Genomic DNA, 19,856 nt, shown 5'->3' with positions numbered 1-19,856 from the left:
GCAATCGGACTCTCAATCTGGGTTCTGGTTAATATGTATCAACAGCTATTTCGGAGCTGCATAACATCAGTCTTTACTCTATGGATGGGTTCACCGAGATGTTTTTCCTCCCACCAGGCGGCGCTGAGGTTTCGCGACAGTTCCCTCGGCCATGACATCCGACTGTCTGTCGTCACCATGACGAACATACAGAAACAGGAGGTACGTCAGTCTTTGTTGTTGATATCACTGTTATATATGTTATTGTCTATTCTGCTGCAGTCTCATGTTTGCACATGACGGAGATTGTGCAAACAGCAGCATAAAAACAATTCTTAAACACAATCATCTCACGTTTTCTGGGGGCAGTATTTTGACTGTATTCTTTGACTGCTTTGTGCCACCATTTTGCCGTTGTAATTCGTCTGTTCTGAGGAACGTGACTTTAGATTAGGGGTACGTCATCGTTCACAGCGTATTGTTCTATCAGAGCTTGAGACATGACAAGACTAACGCTAAGAGCTCATTGTAAGCGCTTAATCCTGTCTGTTTTATAACCTTTCCCATGTGCCTGTGTTGTATCCCATGTGCCTGTGTTGTATCCCATGTGTCTGTGTTATATCCCATGTGCCTGTGTTATATACCATGTGCCTGTGTTATATCCCATGTGTTAGGGTGTCATGCTCAATGCATGTCTGAGCTATATCTAACGTGCCTGTTATCTCCCATTTGTTTCTGTGTTCTCTCCCCAGCCTGACCTTGAGGTCACAACGGACGCCGAGTACACTCTCAACGCTTTCTGCAAGTGGCAGGAGGGCTTCAACCCTGATGATGACAGCAACCCTCAGCATGCAGATGTCTCTATTCTTCTTACACGGTCAGTAGCTGAGATACACTGTCAGTAGCTGATGTACACGATCAGTAGCTGACAACCATGGTCAGTAGCTGAGACAAGTGGTCAGTAGCTGAGACATGTGGTCAGTAGCTGAGACATGTGGCCAGTAGCTGAGACAAGTGGTCAGTAGCTGAGACAAGTGGTCAGTAGCTGAGACAAGTGGTCAGTAGCTGAGACATGGTCTGAAACTGCTCATCCTAGTGTTCGCAGTGACGTCATCATCAACAAAAGCGTATATCATTACATCAGCAAAAAGACTGTGATTAGACGACTGCGTGGTGTGGTCAGTCGGGGTATTTCTGGGTATGTCATTAGTCTGTCAACATAGTCTGAATTGTATGTGTTCGACTAGGTACGTTAGTCTCTGGCAACGTCGCAGATAGGAGCGATATCTTCGGTGTTTTGGCAACAAAATGTTATTGAAAGACACCATTAGAACACTTTATAACAGTTGTGTTAGTTTAAGGAAAACAGTCCCAAAACTTTGTGTGTAATTTCCTCTTTACGTCAGCCTCATTGATATATTCTGTCCTCTGAATCTGTCCACAGCCTGGACATCCACAGTCACGGGACCGAGGGCACGGAGGGGTTGGCCATCATAGGAGGAGCCTGTGTCAACATGCAGCGCTGTTCTTACAACCAGGACACAGGACTCAATCTGGGGCTCACTCTCGCACACGAGATAGCGCACAGGTAAGTAGACGCGCTCGAGATAGGACACAGGTGAGTAGAGTAGCCTTGAGACATATTGGTAGAGTAGACTGGATGGGACACATGTTGGTGGAGTAGACTAGACGGGACACACGTTGGTAGACTACACGTGACACATGCTGTTAGAGTGGACTAGACAGGGCACATGTTAGTGGACTAGACTAGATGAGACACATGTTGATGGAGTAGACTAGACGGGGCACACGTTGTTAGAGTGAACTAGACTTGACACACGTTGGTAGAGTGGACTAGACAGGATACATGTTGGAAACGCATTGTTGGTGGAGTAGAGCAGACGTGACACATGCTGGTGGGGCAGACTAGACGGAGCACCTAATGGTAGGGTAAACTAGACACATATTGGTGGAGCAGACTAGACGGGATAGATGCTGGTGGATTAAACTAGAAAGGGCACACGTTGGCACAATAGACTAGACGGGATACAAGTTGTTAGAGTAAACTAAACGGGAAATATGCAGGTAGAGTAAAATAGACGGGATACATTTTAGAGTGGACAAGATGGGACACGCATTGCTCTAGCAGACTAGACGGGATACATGTTGTTAAAGTAGACCAAAGTGGACATACGTTGTTATAGTAGACTAGACACGACTATGTTGGAAGAGTGCGCTAGACGGGACAGACGTTGTTAGAATTTGAAGAGTAGACTAGACAAGACACATATCGTTAGACTATACTAGACGGAAGATATGCTGGTGAAGTAGACTACTAGTGATGTAGTAGGCTTGACGGGCACAAGTTGTCAGAGAAGACTAGACGGGGTACATGTTGGTAGAGTGGACTACTAGAGGCACTTGTTGGTGGAGTAAACTCGATGGGGCACATGTTGGTAGAACAGACTAAACGAGACACACGTTGGTGGAATAGACTAGATAGGGCACATGTGGGTGGATTAGACTAGACGGAGCACATGTTGGTAGAATAGACTAGACGGAGCACATGTTGGTAGAATAGACTAGACGGAGCGCACATTGGTGGAGTAGACTAGATAGGGCACACGTTGGAAGAGTGGACTAGACGGGAAACAACTGAGAGATTACCAAGTAGACATTTATCTAGACATCTAGAGATTTGCATGCTGTCTCGGAGATATAAGCTGACCTGAACTGCCAGTACCGAGACTCCCTTAAAGGTCAGACAAGTATCTGATCTGCAGTGCCACTTCCGTCTATTTCAAGCCTCGGTGTTAACCACGACGGTGACGGCAACAGCTGCAACGCCAGTAGCAACATCATGGCCCCCGGAGGAGGAGGCGGGCCGGCGGCGTTTATATGGTCATCGTGCAGCAGTGAGGCACTCAGCCGGTTCCTGAGGTAGGTCCCCGGCAACACCCAACAATGTCATGGCGGTAAACAAACCAGAAAACTTGCCATAGTTGCTTTGTCGCATGTTCAAAACAAGGTTTGTTGACTGCATTGATTGTAAAAGTTTTCAACAAACTCTGAACCTGGATGGCATAGATGTAGGTAGTGTTCATACTTCTTGTTAGTAAGTTAAGCTTAGGCTGAAGACTACATGACCTGAAATGGAGTACAAACACCGTTTTCTCGATGATCCAAGTCTATATCAGGATGCCGTTCTACAAAGCGACCCTAGCACTAAGGTGATCGTAACTCCCACACCATATCCTAGACGCACGATTGGCGTAATGCAAATGCTGCTTTGTACAGTGGTATCTTTGGGACAGTAGACATTTCTTTTCACGTAGGAAGGCCCAGTCCTCCTGTCTCAACGACCTTCCTACAGGAGCGACGTTAAAACTCGTGAACGACCTACCAGGGATCATCTACGACGGGGACGCTCAGTGCAAGATGGCGTATGGTAACCCCTCCAAGAGCTGCCCTAACACTGACTTTACCAAACGTTACAACGGGGTGAGTAACAACATGGCCTTGTTAGCAGAGATACCACCTGCTGTTCAAAGTCGGGTTTTAGTCCACATTTGACCATTGCTGGTTCAGGATAATGTTTCTCAACCCCGATGACGCCCACGATACTTCTCCGAAGGTATACTTAAAGAAGAGACCTTTAGCTGTGACTTCAGCATCGGTTATGCAGAAATGAGTGTCAGCTGCATGTGTGAGGGAAGCTTGACTTCAGGCAGGTCCCTGACACGTGGCGAATCTCAAGGTCGTGGATGTGTACAAGACAAGAACCAATTTCTGGGAATTGAACCATCCACCTGAACGCAGCTGCTTTCAGCCAAACAAAGGATACATGCGTCCATCTGTGTTCAATCCCATCACCAATGAGAGTCTTGGAATTAAGGTACTGCTAGTGATTAAATGCATGTACATTGACACACCATAGCATAATGAGTGACGCTACATCTTTCTCCCCGCAGGACGAGTGCAGTGTGTTAGTGTGCTATGCCCCCAAGGGAGGGATGTGTGTCACAGAGGGCGCCCCACGGATGGACGGAACGGAGTGTGGCACCGGTAAGGTCGGTACAACAAAGGAATAGGTAGAACAGAGTTTGTTATATAGAACACACTACCTATACATAAAACCTGGAGAGATATAACCTATATAGTCCCCTCACTACAGATATAACCTATATAGTCCCCTTACTACAGATATAACCTGTATAGTCTCCTTACTGCAGATATAACCTATATAGTCTCCTTACCACAGATATAACCTTTACAGTCTCCTTACTACAGATAAAACCTATTTAGTTTCCTTATTGCAGATATAACCTATATAGTTTCCTTACTGCAGATATAACCTATATAGTCTCCTTACTACAGATATAACCTTAAAGTCTCCTTACTACAGATATAACCTATTTAGTTTCCTTACTACAGATATAACCTATATAGTCCCCTTACTACAGATATAACCTGTATAGTCTCCTTACTGCAGATATAACCTATATAGTCTCCTTACCACAGATATAACCTTTACAGTCTCCTTACTACAGATATAACCTTTACAGTCTCCTTACTGCAGATATAACCTATATAGTCTCCTTACTACAGATATAACCTATTTAGTTTCCTTACTACAGATATAACCTTTACAGTCTCCTTACTACAGATATAACCTATTTAGTTTCCTTCCTACATATGTAACCTATACAGTCTCCTTACTATATATATAATCTATATAGTCTCCTTACTACAGATATAACCTTTACAGTCTCCTTACTACAGGTGTAACCTATACAGTCTCCTTACTATATATATAATCTATATAGTCTCCTTACTACAGATATAACCTTTACAGTCTCCTTACTACAGGTGTAACCTATACAGTCTCCTTACTATATATATAATCTATATAGTCTCCTTACTACAGATACAACCTTTACAGTCTATTTACTACAGGTGTAACCTATTTAGTCTCCTTACTACAGATATAACCTATATAGTTTCCTTACTGCAGATATAACCTATATAGTCTCCTTACTACAGATATAACTTTAAAGTCTCCTTACTACAGATATAACCTATTTAGTTTCCTTACCACAGATTTAACCTTTACAGTCTCCTTACTACAGATATAACCTTAAAGTCTCCTTACTACAGATATAACCTATTTAGTTTCCTTACCACAGATATAACCTTTACAGTCTCCTTACTACAGATATAACCTATTTAGTTTCCTTACTGCAGATATAACCTATATAGTTTCCTTACTGCAGATATAACCTATCTAGTCTCCTTACTACAGATATAACCTTAAAGTCTCCTTACTACAGATATAACCGATTTAGTTTCCTTACTACAGATATAACCTTTACAGTCTCCTTACTACAGATATAACCTATGTAGTCTCCTTACTACAGATATAACCTTTACAGTCTAATTACTACAGATATAACCTATTTAGTTTCCTTACTGCAGATAAAACCTATATAGTTTCCTTACTGCAGATATAACCTATATAGTCCCCTTACTACAGATATAACCTTAAAGTCTCCTTACTACAGATATAACCTATTTAGTTTCCTTACTACAGATATAACCTATATAGTTTCCTTACTACAGATATAACCTATATAGTCTCCTTACTACAGATATAACCTTAAGGTCTCCTTACTACAGATATAACCTATTTAGTTTCCTTACTACAGATATAACCTATATAGTTTCCTTACTACAGATATAACCTATATAGTTTCCTTACTGCAGATATAACCTTAAAGTCTCCTTACTATAGATATAACCTTAAAGTCTCCTTACTACAGATATAACCTATTTAGTTTTCTTGCCACAGATATAACCTTTACAGTCTCCTTACTACAGATATAACTTATTTAGTTTCCTTACTGCAGATATAACCTATATAGTTTCCTTACTGCAGATATAACCTATATAGTCTCCTTACTACAGATATAACCTATTTAGTTTTCTTACCACAGATATAACCTTTACAGTCTCCTTACTACAGATATAACCTATTTAGTTTCCTTACTGCAGATATAACCTATATAGTTTCCTTACTGCAGATATAACCTATCTAGTCTCCTTACTACAGATATAACCTTAAAGTCTCCATACTACAGATATAACCTATTTAGTTTCCTTACTACAGATATAACCTTTACAGTCTCCTTACTACAGATATAACCTATTTAGTTTCCTTACTACATATATAACCTATACAGTCTCCTTACTATATATATAATCTATATAGTCTCCTTACTACAGATATAACCTTTACAGTCTCCTTACTACAGGTGTAACCTATACAGTCTCCTTACTATATATATAATCTATATAGTCTCCTTACTACAGATATAACCTTTACAGTCTAATTACTACAGGTGTAACCTATTTAGTCTCCTTACTACAGATATAACCTATACAGTCTTCTTACTACAAATATAACCTATACAGTCTCCTTATGTTGTGCTCATAACGGACAATGTATGTGTCATAACGGACAATCAGCTCATAACGGACGAAAGGCTCATAACGGACAATGCGCTCATAACGGACAATAAGCTCGAAATGGACAATGGGTCCATAACGGACAATGAACTTATAACGTACAGTGAGTTGATAATGGACAATGATCTCATAACGGACAATGAGCTCACAATGGACAATGGGCAAATAAAGCTCAGTGAGCACATAACACAAAATCACGGACAATGTATGTGTCATAACGGACAATCAGCTCATAACGGACGAAAGGCTCATAACGGACAATGAGCTCATAACGGGCGATAGGCACATAACGGACAATGCGCTCATAATGGACAATGAGCTCGAAATGGACAATGGGTCCATAACGGACAATGAACTTATAACGTACAGTGAGTTGATAATGGACAATGATCTCATAACGGACAATGAGCTCACAATGGACAATGGGCAAATAACGCTCAGTGAGCACATAACACAAAATCAACACATTACGCAAAGTGAGCACATTACGCCCAATGAACATACTACGCCCAATGAGCACATAACGCCCACTCATCACTTAACAGGACAATCATCACTTAGTGGACAATCAGCACTTAGTGGATAATCATCACTTAGCGGACAATCATCACTTAGTGGACAGTCAGCACTTAGCGGACAATCAGCACTTAGCGGACAATGAACACCTAATGCATAAGGAGCAGATAATCCACAGCGGGCACAAAATGGACAGTCCACATAACGGACAATGAGGACATAACGCACAATGATTGAGTGACTTTGGTTCTACGCTGCAGTTACATGACTAGTCCAGCTATATGACGGTGGTTTATAAATACACGTAATCGAGTTTGGTCCAGACAATCCACTGATCAACAATATGAGCATCGATGTACGCCGTTGGGATACGATGACATGTGTCAACCAAATCAGCGAACCTGACCACTCAATCCCGTTAATCGATCGCCTTTTACCACAAGCATGGGTTACTGGACATCAATTCTACCCCGGATCTTCACAGTTCAAACACACAATGAGGCGCAATGAGCAGCAAATTACGAACAGTTGACTCAGACACCTGACACACCATCTGCACATGTAACACACACTTGTATGTACCACACCGACAATCAGTAACAACCACTATCTGTCTGCGTGATAGTGGTGCAAGGGCGGGAAGTGTGTGGACTTCGGTACTAACGGCCCAGACGCGGTGGACGGGTCCTGGTCGGCATGGGAACCAGCCTGGAGTCCGTGTTCCCGGACGTGTGGCGGCGGGCTCACATACCGGAGTAGAGCATGTGACAACCCATCGTAAGTAGTTCCATCGCCTCTTCATCTCTAGTCGTAAGAGTAGATTCATGGACATGTTTTGTGGCCATTATAAGAATCTGGGTCCCACGAAGAATCCATTGTAGAGTACAACTGGTGCCCTATATTTGTCTTCACGGTTGATTACTGAGGACGGCTGATTATGCTGTCAATCATCGGTTTGTCAGGTCCAGACCAAGATAGAGCTGTAACATTGCTGTAACATAGAGAACTCACATTCATTAACATAGACAGATGGTAGTGACAGCTCAGGGAGTGACGTGGGAGGGGCCTGTGTTATAGTGAAATCACTCAGTGTGCTGTGTCTCTTGTCTGTGATCAGCCCCAAGTTCGGAGGAAAGCCGTGTGATGGCGTTGGAATCAAGGCCGAGATGTGCAACTTGCAGGTAAATATAGGTCAAGTGTTCAGGTCTATATGTAATTTCGGGGCGAATATTTGCTGCAAAGTAGTTAATGCCGAATTAACTATAGACTTATATACTAGAGGTAAAGACGCAGTGCAGTACGACTACAACAGCTAGTTGTCCCCGTACACGTTGGTGTCGACTTGAGGGGACCACGCGGTTTACCGTCTATCTGTTCTGGCTCTAAGGTCTCATCTGCATTCTCGGTCTGATTCTTACTGATGTGTGTTTTACGCTGCTCTGAGACAGGCATGCAACACCAGCCAGGCCGACTTCCTCGTGGAGCAGTGTGCTGCCACCGATGACTTCCCTTTAGACGGCGTCAAGTATCACTGGACACCTTACCAGGGATCTTCAGGTAGGTCGTGTCTGCAAGGATGTTTACTCCTCGAGCTCGCTTGTCAGAAGTAATGTTCTCCTCCTACATGACAGACGTACTATGATCTAATCCAGATCGTTATGACAGATAGACTGCGATCCCATTTGAGTCCTGTGTCTGATGTACATCGATGACGTTCTCTAGAGTTCCTACAATTTCTCTCAGAGCCTTGTGAGATGTACTATGATTTCTCTCAGAATCTTGTGAGATGTACTATGATTTCTCTCAGAATCTTGTGAGATGTACTATGATATCCACCAGAAGCCATTTGTGAGATGTGACATGATCTCCCCCAGGACCCCAATGTGAGATGTACTATGATCTCCCGACGTCCCCTATGAGAGATGTACTATGATCTCCCACGCAGAAAACCTATTTGAGATGCACTATGGTCTCCCCTAGAACCTCTATGAGAGATGTACTATGATCTCCCCCACAATCCATGAGAGATGCACCATGGTCTCCCGTAGAACCTCTATGAGAGATTACAAGGATTTTTCCCCGAACCCCTCATGTGAGACGACAGTAAATCGGTGCCAAGTATTGGTGTTGTGTACTCCCAATGGAATTGAGATTGATAACACAATGTGCCGTGATATTGACATCCAATGATCTAGGTGAAGAAATACAAGCATCCAAAGCAAGCACTAGCTGCGTGCATACATGCGCTATATAAATATCCTATAATAACGATAATAATAATAATAATATTGCATCGTGTTTACATGCAGTGTGTGGAACAGAACAGCAATCCAACCGACTCCTTTGCCTGGATGAAGTCGGCTGGTCTCAAATGTGAAACTGAGGGCTTCCTTTTTGCTGCTCAGGACCAGTCACTTCCCACTCGCAATCGCCAGAATGTTATTCTTAAAGAAAATATCAATATGAAATGTCGTCTTTGCAATGAATTTACAGAGACTGTCCAACACCTTGTCAGTGGATGCCCTTCCTTGGCACAAACTGCATATCTCAAAAGACATGATGGCATGGCTCGCTGCTTTTATTATCGTCTCCGCCATGCCTGTGGCTTTGACTCCGAGGTCCATCCATGGTATGACCCTGAGCATGTCTAGGGCGTCATGGAAAATGACAGCTACAAACTTCTCTGGAATAGGCCAATATACAGCCTGAGACGAATTCCAGCCAACAGACCTGATCTTGTCCTTTTTGATAAAGCCAATGAAATTATTTATATCATAGAATTTTCTGTCCCTTTTGACAGCAATGTGATTGGCAAGATTCAGGAAAAGCATGATAAATATGCGGACCTCGCCTTTGAAATGTCTCGCTTGCATCCCAAGTACACTGTCGTCAGACTCCCCATTGTTCTCGGTGCCCTTGGTTTGGTACCTCCTGATCTCTTGGCGCAGATGAGGAGAGTGCCCGGGTTCTCCACCGGGAGCACAGCCCTTCTGACAATCTGGGTAATGCAGAAGGCTGCAGTGTTGGGGAGCCTTCATATTCTCCGAAAAGTTCTTGGTGGGTTCGACTAGGCAGTGTTTCCTGGGAGAAGTCCCATTCGCTGTCTGGGCTGCGTGTAGAGGGGGCGAGGGCCCTGAGCTGATGATGAGCTTGACCAGCCTGACTGTGCCAGGATCACCCGAACCCTCTCTGCTGCATTTTCATTCTAATCTGTAAATAATAATAATAATAATAATATGAGGGCAGAAGGGGGCGAGAAAGGGATGTTGGGGGTGCAAGGATCAACTTCTTGTACAGAAAATGATTTTGGAAGAGGCTAAGACATACCACCGCAACCTCTCCATGTGCTGGATAGACTACAAAAAGGCATACGACTCTGTCCCTCACGAATGGATTCTGAAGTCTCTTCAGTGTATTGACCTCCCTGAGCGACTACTTGATTTACTCAAGTCTTTAATGAGTTGCTGGTCGACTCAACTTGAGATGTACTCGCAAGGAGAGGTGCAGACATCGGAATCTATTCCAATCAGAAGGGGAATATTTCAGGGGGACTCCTTCAGTCCATTGCTTTTTTGTCTGTCTCTAAATCCTTTGAGTTTCCTGCTCAACGGGGAGGAAGGGTACCATCCCGGACCTCCTCAGCACAGATCCCCAACACCTCTTACTCATCTCCTCTATATGGATGACATCGAGCTCCTTGCTCAAAGGAGAGACCAATTTGAAAGAACAGGTTCTCCTTGTCGAGTCCTTCTCTAATGATATAGGCATGACATTTGGACTCGACAAATGTAATACTCTTCATCTGAAACGTGGCAAGGTAACTAATGATGGATCGGTCAAGTTACAAGGGGGAGGAGTTATTGAGCATCTTGTGGAAGATCAGGCCTACACCTATCTTGGAATGCAAGTTCGAGACAAGCACCAGAATGCCCAGATTCAAGATAAACTTCGGGCCGAGTATAAATCTCGTTTAAAGAAAATCTGGAGTTCAGAGCTAAATGCTCGAAACAAAGTCAAAGCCACCAATACTTTTGCTGTGCCAGTCCTCTCCTATTCCTTTGGAGTAGTTGATTGGACAAAACAAGACATCCAGAGTCTTGACCGCCTGACCAGAAGGATCATGTCTGATAACAGAGCACACCACCCTCGTTCCTCTCTTAATCGTTTATATATGCCAATCAATTCTGGATGTCGGGGTTTGATTAATGTGGAAGCTCTTCATGACAGAATTTTATTGTGTACTTTTGCACATATTTATTTGTCAGATGATCCTTTGGTGATGCACGTTAAGATTCATGATGAAAGCAAGGAATTCCACAGCTACTTTAAACGTGCCAAGGTTGTTGGACACAATTTGAAATTTGAAGTTGATTTTGTTGATGGCGATGTACGGCTGGACGGTACAGTGATGGGAGTAAACCAGGTGAAGTCTTTCACCAAGTCTGCCCAGAGTCGGTCCTTTGTGGAGAAGCTGTCTGAGAAGCCATTGCATCGTGTGTATATGCAGTGTGTGGAACAGAACAGCAATCCAACCGACTCCTTCGCCTGGATGAAGTCGGCTGGTCTCAAATGTGAAACTGAGGGCTTCCTTTTTGCTGCTCAGGACCAGTCACTTCCCACTCGCAATCGCCAGAATGTGATTCTTAAAGAAAACATCAATATGAAATGTCGTCTTTGCAATCAATTTACAGAGACAGTCCAACACCTTGTCAGTGGATGCCCTTCCTTGGCACAAACAGCATATCATAAAAAAAGACATGATGGCATGGCTCGCTGCTTTTATTATCGTCTCCGCCATGCCTGTGGCTTTGACTCCGAGGTCCATCCATGGTATGACCCTGAGCATGTCCAGGGCGTCATGGAAAATGACAGCTACAAACTTCTCTGGAATAGGCCAATATACAGCCTGAGACGAATTCCAGCCAACAGACCTGATCTTGTCCTTTTTGATAAAGCCAATGAAATTATTTATATCATAGAATTTTCTGTCCCTTTTGACAGCAATGTGATTGGCAAGATTCAGGAAAAGCATGATAAATATGCGGACCTCGCCTTTGAAATGTCTCGCTTACATCCCAAGTACACTGTCGTCAGGCTCCCCATTGTTCTCGGTGCCCTTGGTTTGGTACCTCCTGATCTCTTGGTGCAGATGTGGAGAGTGCCCGGGTTCTCCACCGGGAGCACAGCCCTTCTGACAATCTGGGTAATGCAGAAGGCTGCAGTGTTGGGGAGCCTTCATATTCTCCGAAAAGTTCTTGGTGGGTTCGACTAGGCAGTGTTTCCTGGGAGAAGTCCCATTCGCTGTCTGGGCTGCGTGTAGAGGGGGCGAGGGCCCTGAGCTGATGATGAGCTTGACCAGCCTGACTGTGCCAGGATCACCCGAACCCTCTCTGCTGCATTTTCATTCTAATCTGTAAATAATAATAATAATAATATGAGGGCAGAAGGGGGCGAGAAAGGGATGTTGGGGTTGCAAGGATCAACTTCTTGTACAGAAAATGATTTTGGAAGAGGCTAAGACATACCACCGCAACCTCTCCATGTGCTGGATAGACTACAAAAAGGCATACGACTCTGTCCCTCACGAATGGATTCTGAAGTCTCTTCAGTGTATTGACCTCCCTGAGCGACTACTTGATTTACTCAAGTCTTTAATGAGTTGCTGGTCGACTCAACTTGAGATGTACTCGCAAGGAGAGGTGCAGACATCGGAATCTATTCCAATCAGAAGGGGAATATTTCAGGGGGACTCCTTCAGTCCATTGCTTTTTTGTCTGTCTCTAAATCCTTTGAGTTTCCTGCTCAACGGGGAGGAAGGGTACCATCCCGGACCTCCTCAGCACAGATCCCCAACACCTCTTACTCATCTCCTCTATATGGATGACATCGAGCTCCTTGCTCAAAGGAGAGACCAATTTGAAAGAACAGGTTCTCCTTGTCGAGTCCTTCTCTAATGATATAGGCATGACATTTGGACTCGACAAATGTAATACTCTTCATCTGAAACGTGGCAAGGTAACTAATGATGGATCGGTCAAGTTACAAGGGGGAGGAGTTATTGAGCATCTTGTGGAAGATCAGGCCTACACCTATCTTGGAATGCAAGTTCGAGACAAGCACCAGAATGCCCAGATTCAAGATAAACTTCGGGCCGAGTATAAATCTCGTTTAAAGAAAATCTGGAGTTCAGAGCTAAATGCTCGAAACAAAGTCAAAGCCACCAATACTTTTGCTGTGCCAGTCCTCTCCTATTCCTTTGGAGTAGTTGATTGGACAAAACAAGACATCCAGAGTCTTGACCGCCTGACCAGAAGGATCATGTCTGATAACAGAGCACACCACCCTCGTTCCTCTCTTAATCGTTTATATATGCCAATCAATTCTGGATGTCGGGGTTTGATTAATGTGGAAGCTCTTCATGACAGAATTTTATTGTGTACTTTTGCACATATTTATTTGTCAGATGATCCTTTGGTGATGCACGTTAAGATTCATGATGAAAGCAAGGAATTCCACAGCTACTTTAAACGTGCCAAGGTTGTTGGACACAATTTGAAATTTGAAGTTGATTTTGTTCATGGCGATGTACGGCTGGACGGTACAGTGATGGGAGTAAACCAGGTGAAGTCTTTCACCAAGTCTGCCCAGAGTCGGTCCTTTGTGGAGAAGCTGTCTGAGAAGCCATTGCATCGTGTGTATATGCAGTGTGTGGAACAGAACAGCAATCCAACCGACTCCTTCGCCTGGATGAAGTCGGCTGGTCTCAAATGTGAAACTGAGGGCTTCCTTTTTGCTGCTCAGGACCAGTCACTTCCCACTCGCAATTGCCAGAATGTGATTCTTAAAGAAAACATCAATATGAAATGTCGTCTTTGCAATCAATTTACAGAGACAGTCCAACACCTTGTCAGTGGATGCCCTTCCTTGGCACAAACAGCATATCATAAAAAAAGACATGATGGCATGGCTCGCTGCTTTTATTATCGTCTCCGCCATGCCTGTGGCTTTGACTCCGAGGTCCATCCATGGTATGACCCTGAGCATGTCCAGGGCGTCATGGAAAATGACAGCTACAAACTTCTCTGGAATAGGCCAATATACAGCCTGAGACGAATTCCAGCCAACAGACCTGATCTTGTCCTTTTTGATAAAGCCAATGAAATTATTTATATCATAGAATTTTCTGTCCCTTTTGACAGCAATGTGATTGGCAAGATTCAGGAAAAGCATGATAAATATGCGGACCTCGCCTTTGAAATGTCTCGCTTACATCCCAAGTACACTGTCGTCAGGCTCCCCATTGTTCTCGGTGCCCTTGGTTTGGTACCTCCTGATCTCTTGGCGCAGATGTGGAGAGTGCCCGGGTTCTCCACCGGGAGCACAGCCCTTCTGACAATCTGGGTAATGCAGAAGGCTGCAGTGTTGGGGAGCCTTCATATTCTCCGAAAAGTTCTTGGTGGGTTCGACTAGGCAGTGTTTCCTGGGAGAAGTCCCATTCGCTGTCTGGGCTGCGTGTAGAGGGGGCGAGGGCCCTGAGCTGATGATGAGCTTGACCAGCCTGACTGTGCCAGGATCACCCGAACCCTCTCTGCTGCATTTTCATTCTAATCTGTAAATAATAATAATAATAATATGAGGGCAGAAGGGGGCGAGAAAGGGATGTTGGGGGTGCAAGGATCAACTTCTTGTACAGAAAATGATTTTGGAAGAGGCTAAGACATACCACCGCAACCTCTCCATGTGCTGGATAGACTACAAAAAGGCATACGACTCTGTCCCTCACGAATGGATTCTGAAGTCTCTTCAGTGTATTGACCTCCCTGAGCGACTACTTGATTTACTCAAGTCTTTAATGAGTTGCTGGTCGACTCAACTTGAGATGTACTCGCAAGGAGAGGTGCAGACATCGGAATCTATTCCAATCAGAAGGGGAATATTTCAGGGGGACTCCTTCAGTCCATTGCTTTTTTGTCTGTCTCTAAATCCTTTGAGTTTCCTGCTCAACGGGGAGGAAGGGTACCATCCCGGACCTCCTCAGCACAGATCCCCAACACCTCTTACTCATCTCCTCTATATGGATGACATCGAGCTCCTTGCTCAAAGGAGAGACCAATTTGAAAGAACAGGTTCTCCTTGTCGAGTCCTTCTCTAATGATATAGGCATGACATTTGGACTCGACAAATGTAATACTCTTCATCTGAAACGTGGCAAGGTAACTAATGATGGATCGGTCAAGTTACAAGGGGGAGGAGTTATTGAGCATCTTGTGGAAGATCAGGCCTACACCTATCTTGGAATGCAAGTTCGAGACAAGCACCAGAATGCCCAGATTCAAGATAAACTTCGGGCCGAGTATAAATCTCGTTTAAAGAAAATCTGGAGTTCAGAGCTAAATGCTCGAAACAAAGTCAAAGCCACCAATACTTTTGCTGTGCCAGTCCTCTCCTATTCCTTTGGAGTAGTTGATTGGACAAAACAAGACATCCAGAGTCTTGACCGCCTGACCAGAAGGATCATGTCTGATAACAGAGCACACCACCCTCGTTCCTCTCTTAATCGTTTATATATGCCAATCAATTCTGGATGTCGGGGTTTGATTAATGTGGAAGCTCTTCATGACAGAATTTTATTGTGTACTTTTGCACATATTTATTTGTCAGATGATCCTTTGGTGATGCACGTTAAGATTCATGATGAAAGCAAGGAATTCCACAGCTACTTTAAACGTGCCAAGGTTGTTGGACACAATTTGAAATTTGAAGTTGATTTTGTTGATGGCGATGTACGGCTGGACGGTACAGTGATGGGAGTAAACCAGGTGAAGTCTTTCACCAAGTCTGCCCAGAGTCGGTCCTTTGTGGAGAAGCTGTCTGAGAAGCCATTGCATCGTGTGTATATGCAGTGTGTGGAACAGAACAGCAATCCAACCGACTCCTTCGCCTGGATGAAGTCGGCTGGTCTCAAATGTGAAACTGAGGGCTTCCTTTTTGCTGCTCAGGACCAGTCACTTCCCACTCGCAATCGCCAGAATGTGATTCTTAAAGAAAACATCAATATGAAATGTCGTCTTTGCAATCAATTTACAGAGACAGTCCAACACCTTGTCAGTGGATGCCCTTCCTTGGCACAAACAGCATATCATAAAAAAAGACATGATGGCATGGCTCGCTGCTTTTATTATCGTCTCCGCCATGCCTGTGGCTTTGACTCCGAGGTCCATCCATGGTATGACCCTGAGCATGTCCAGGGCGTCATGGAAAATGACAGCTACAAACTTCTCTGGAATAGGCCAATATACAGCCTGAGACGAATTCCAGCCAACAGACCTGATCTTGTCCTTTTTGATAAAGCCAATGAAATTATTTATATCATAGAATTTTCTGTCCCTTTTGACAGCAATGTGATTGGCAAGATTCAGGAAAAGCATGATAAATATGCGGACCTCGCCTTTGAAATGTCTCGCTTACATCCCAAGTACACTGTCGTCAGGCTCCCCATTGTTCTCGGTGCCCTTGGTTTGGTACCTCCTGATCTCTTGGCGCAGATGTGGAGAGTGCCCGGGTTCTCCACCGGGAGCACAGCCCTTCTGACAATCTGGGTAATGCAGAAGGCTGCAGTGTTGGGGAGCCTTCATATTCTCCGAAAAGTTCTTGGTGGGTTCGACTAGGCAGTGTTTCCTGGGAGAAGTCCCATTCGCTGTCTGGGCTGCGTGTAGAGGGGGCGAGGGCCCTGAGCTGATGATGAGCTTGACCAGCCTGACTGTGCCAGGATCACCCGAACCCTCTCTGCTGCATTTTCATTCTAATCTGTAAATAATAATAATAATAATATGAGGGCAGAAGGGGGCGAGAAAGGGATGTTGGGGGTGCAAGGATCAACTTCTTGTACAGAAAATGATTTTGGAAGAGGCTAAGACATACCACCGCAACCTCTCCATGTGCTGGATAGACTACAAAAAGGCATACGACTCTGTCCCTCACGAATGGATTCTGAAGTCTCTTCAGTGTATTGACCTCCCTGAGCGACTACTTGATTTACTCAAGTCTTTAATGAGTTGCTGGTCGACTCAACTTGAGATGTACTCGCAAGGAGAGGTGCAGACATCGGAATCTATTCCAATCAGAAGGGGAATATTTCAGGGGGACTCCTTCAGTCCATTGCTTTTTTGTCTGTCTCTAAATCCTTTGAGTTTCCTGCTCAACGGGGAGGAAGGGTACCATCCCGGACCTCCTCAGCACAGATCCCCAACACCTCTTACTCATCTCCTCTATATGGATGACATCGAGCTCCTTGCTCAAAGGAGAGACCAATTTGAAAGAACAGGTTCTCCTTGTCGAGTCCTTCTCTAATGATATAGGCATGACATTTGGACTCGACAAATGTAATACTCTTCATCTGAAACGTGGCAAGGTAACTAATGATGGATCGGTCAAGTTACAAGGGGGAGGAGTTATTGAGCATCTTGTGGAAGATCAGGCCTACACCTATCTTGGAATGCAAGTTCGAGACAAGCACCAGAATGCCCAGATTCAAGATAAACTTCGGGCCGAGTATAAATCTCGTTTAAAGAAAATCTGGAGTTCAGAGCTAAATGCTCGAAACAAAGTCAAAGCCACCAATACTTTTGCTGTGCCAGTCCTCTCCTATTCCTTTGGAGTAGTTGATTGGACAAAACAAGACATCCAGAGTCTTGACCGCCTGACCAGAAGGATCATGTCTGATAACAGAGCACACCACCCTCGTTCCTCTCTTAATCGTTTATATATGCCAATCAATTCTGGATGTCGGGGTTTGATTAATGTGGAAGCTCTTCATGACAGAATTTTATTGTGTACTTTTGCACATATTTATTTGTCAGATGATCCTTTGGTGATGCACGTTAAGATTCATGATGAAAGCAAGGAATTCCACAGCTACTTTAAACGTGCCAAGGTTGTTGGACACAATTTGAAATTTGAAGTTGATTTTGTTCATGGCGATGTACGGCTGGACGGTACAGTGATGGGAGTAAACCAGGTGAAGTCTTTCACCAAGTCTGCCCAGAGTCGGTCCTTTGTGGAGAAGCTGTCTGAGAAGCCATTGCATCGTGTGTATATGCAGTGTGTGGAACAGAACAGCAATCCAACCGACTCCTTCGCCTGGATGAAGTCGGCTGGTCTCAAATGTGAAACTGAGGGCTTCCTTTTTGCTGCTCAGGACCAGTCACTTCCCACTCGCAATTGCCAGAATGTGATTCTTAAAGAAAACATCAATATGAAATGTCGTCTTTGCAATCAATTTACAGAGACAGTCCAACACCTTGTCAGTGGATGCCCTTCCTTGGCACAAACAGCATATCATAAAAAAAGACATGATGGCATGGCTCGCTGCTTTTATTATCGTCTCCGCCATGCCTGTGGCTTTGACTCCGAGGTCCATCCATGGTATGACCCTGAGCATGTCCAGGGCGTCATGGAAAATGACAGCTACAAACTTCTCTGGAATAGGCCAATATACAGCCTGAGACGAATTCCAGCCAACAGACCTGATCTTGTCCTTTTTGATAAAGCCAATGAAATTATTTATATCATAGAATTTTCTGTCCCTTTTGACAGCAATGTGATTGGCAAGATTCAGGAAAAGCATGATAAATATGCGGACCTCGCCTTTGAAATGTCTCGCTTACATCCCAAGTACACTGTCGTCAGGCTCCCCATTGTTCTCGGTGCCCTTGGTTTGGTACCTCCTGATCTCTTGGCGCAGATGTGGAGAGTGCCCGGGTTCTCCACCGGGAGCACAGCCCTTCTGACAATCTGGGTAATGCAGAAGGCTGCAGTGTTGGGGAGCCTTCATATTCTCCGAAAAGTTCTTGGTGGGTTCGACTAGGCAGTGTTTCCTGGGAGAAGTCCCATTCGCTGTCTGGGCTGCGTGTAGAGGGGGCGAGGGCCCTGAGCTGATGATGAGCTTGACCAGCCTGACTGTGCCAGGATCACCCGAACCCTCTCTGCTGCATTTTCATTCTAATCTGTAAAAAATAATAATATGAGGGCCTGATGATGTACGCCTCTCCGTGGTGGGCCTAGATAGGGGAATTTTATTCCCTGAACTGAACGTACATCACCCAGTTAGGGCTGACCCCCTGAAGCTGGTTTTCTTACTGGGTTACAGCAAGACAAGAAGAATTCAATCTTTCACTTCCGCAGCCCAGTCAGCCTTCCTCCGGTAATGCCACAAACCATACTGGAGATGGGACATGCCCCAGGGGAAGGCACAGAACCCGACCAAGAATATCTTGGTCAAACCATCTCAAATCCACACTACTAGAGTGTGCGAAAGCGACAGGATGGCCTGAAAATCCACGAATTAACGGCAAGTCGCTGAAGCTGCATTGGGACAATGCCATGCCCATGTATGCATACCTGACGAAGCAAAATCTCCGAGATCAACTCCGGCGGCTAAAACATCTTATGCCCTGTGAGCCAGTTCAACAAACAACTGGTGCCCGTCAGGAACCTTTGCAAGAGCAAAATGCTCAAGTGGCAGCAGACCCAAAACTTCTGATGGACGTCCACGTCAACCTCTTTCCTCTTCCTGGTGGAAACTCTTCCGAGAAAGAGCCAATTGGCCCCGAAATTTTGGACCCTCACTCTTCCTCTTCTTCAGTTGTAGACCTTACCGAAAATCCTGTTTATATTTTGTTTACTTCTATTTATGAGGAAATTTGTGATTTACCTTTAGAGAAACGGAGGCCAATTAAACAACTAAACGTGTCTTTTCCCAAAAATGAAATTGATTTACTAAATGAAATTATCTCTTCAAAACTTCCTGCGGACTGTTCATTACATGAAGTAAATTG

At 44.4% G+C, this 19,856-nt stretch overlaps 1 protein-coding gene across 2 annotated transcripts in view; it reads left to right on the top strand.

The window, feature by feature from the left end:
- The window catches only part of LOC137273097 (A disintegrin and metalloproteinase with thrombospondin motifs 6-like), a 111,970-nt gene that overhangs the window by 51,799 nt on the left and 40,315 nt on the right, over positions 1 to 19,856 (top strand). For both annotated transcript variants that reach the window (XM_067805548.1, XM_067805549.1), the window contains 9 exons: positions 118 to 201; positions 732 to 856; positions 1,424 to 1,567; positions 2,785 to 2,919; positions 3,315 to 3,480; positions 3,951 to 4,049; positions 7,646 to 7,797; positions 8,138 to 8,201; positions 8,469 to 8,577. In XM_067805548.1, the coding sequence (XP_067661649.1) occupies positions 118 to 201; positions 732 to 856; positions 1,424 to 1,567; positions 2,785 to 2,919; positions 3,315 to 3,480; positions 3,951 to 4,049; positions 7,646 to 7,797; positions 8,138 to 8,201; positions 8,469 to 8,577 (1,078 nt within the window). The remainder of the gene's footprint in view (positions 1 to 117; positions 202 to 731; positions 857 to 1,423; positions 1,568 to 2,784; positions 2,920 to 3,314; positions 3,481 to 3,950; positions 4,050 to 7,645; positions 7,798 to 8,137; positions 8,202 to 8,468; positions 8,578 to 19,856) is intronic.

Source organism: Haliotis asinina, chromosome 2 (assembly GCF_037392515.1).
Source record: "Haliotis asinina isolate JCU_RB_2024 chromosome 2, JCU_Hal_asi_v2, whole genome shotgun sequence".
Taxonomy (NCBI): domain Eukaryota; kingdom Metazoa; phylum Mollusca; class Gastropoda; order Lepetellida; family Haliotidae; genus Haliotis; species Haliotis asinina.
Note: the sequence above shows the minus strand (reverse complement) of the source record. Positions and strands in the feature narration are given on the sequence as shown.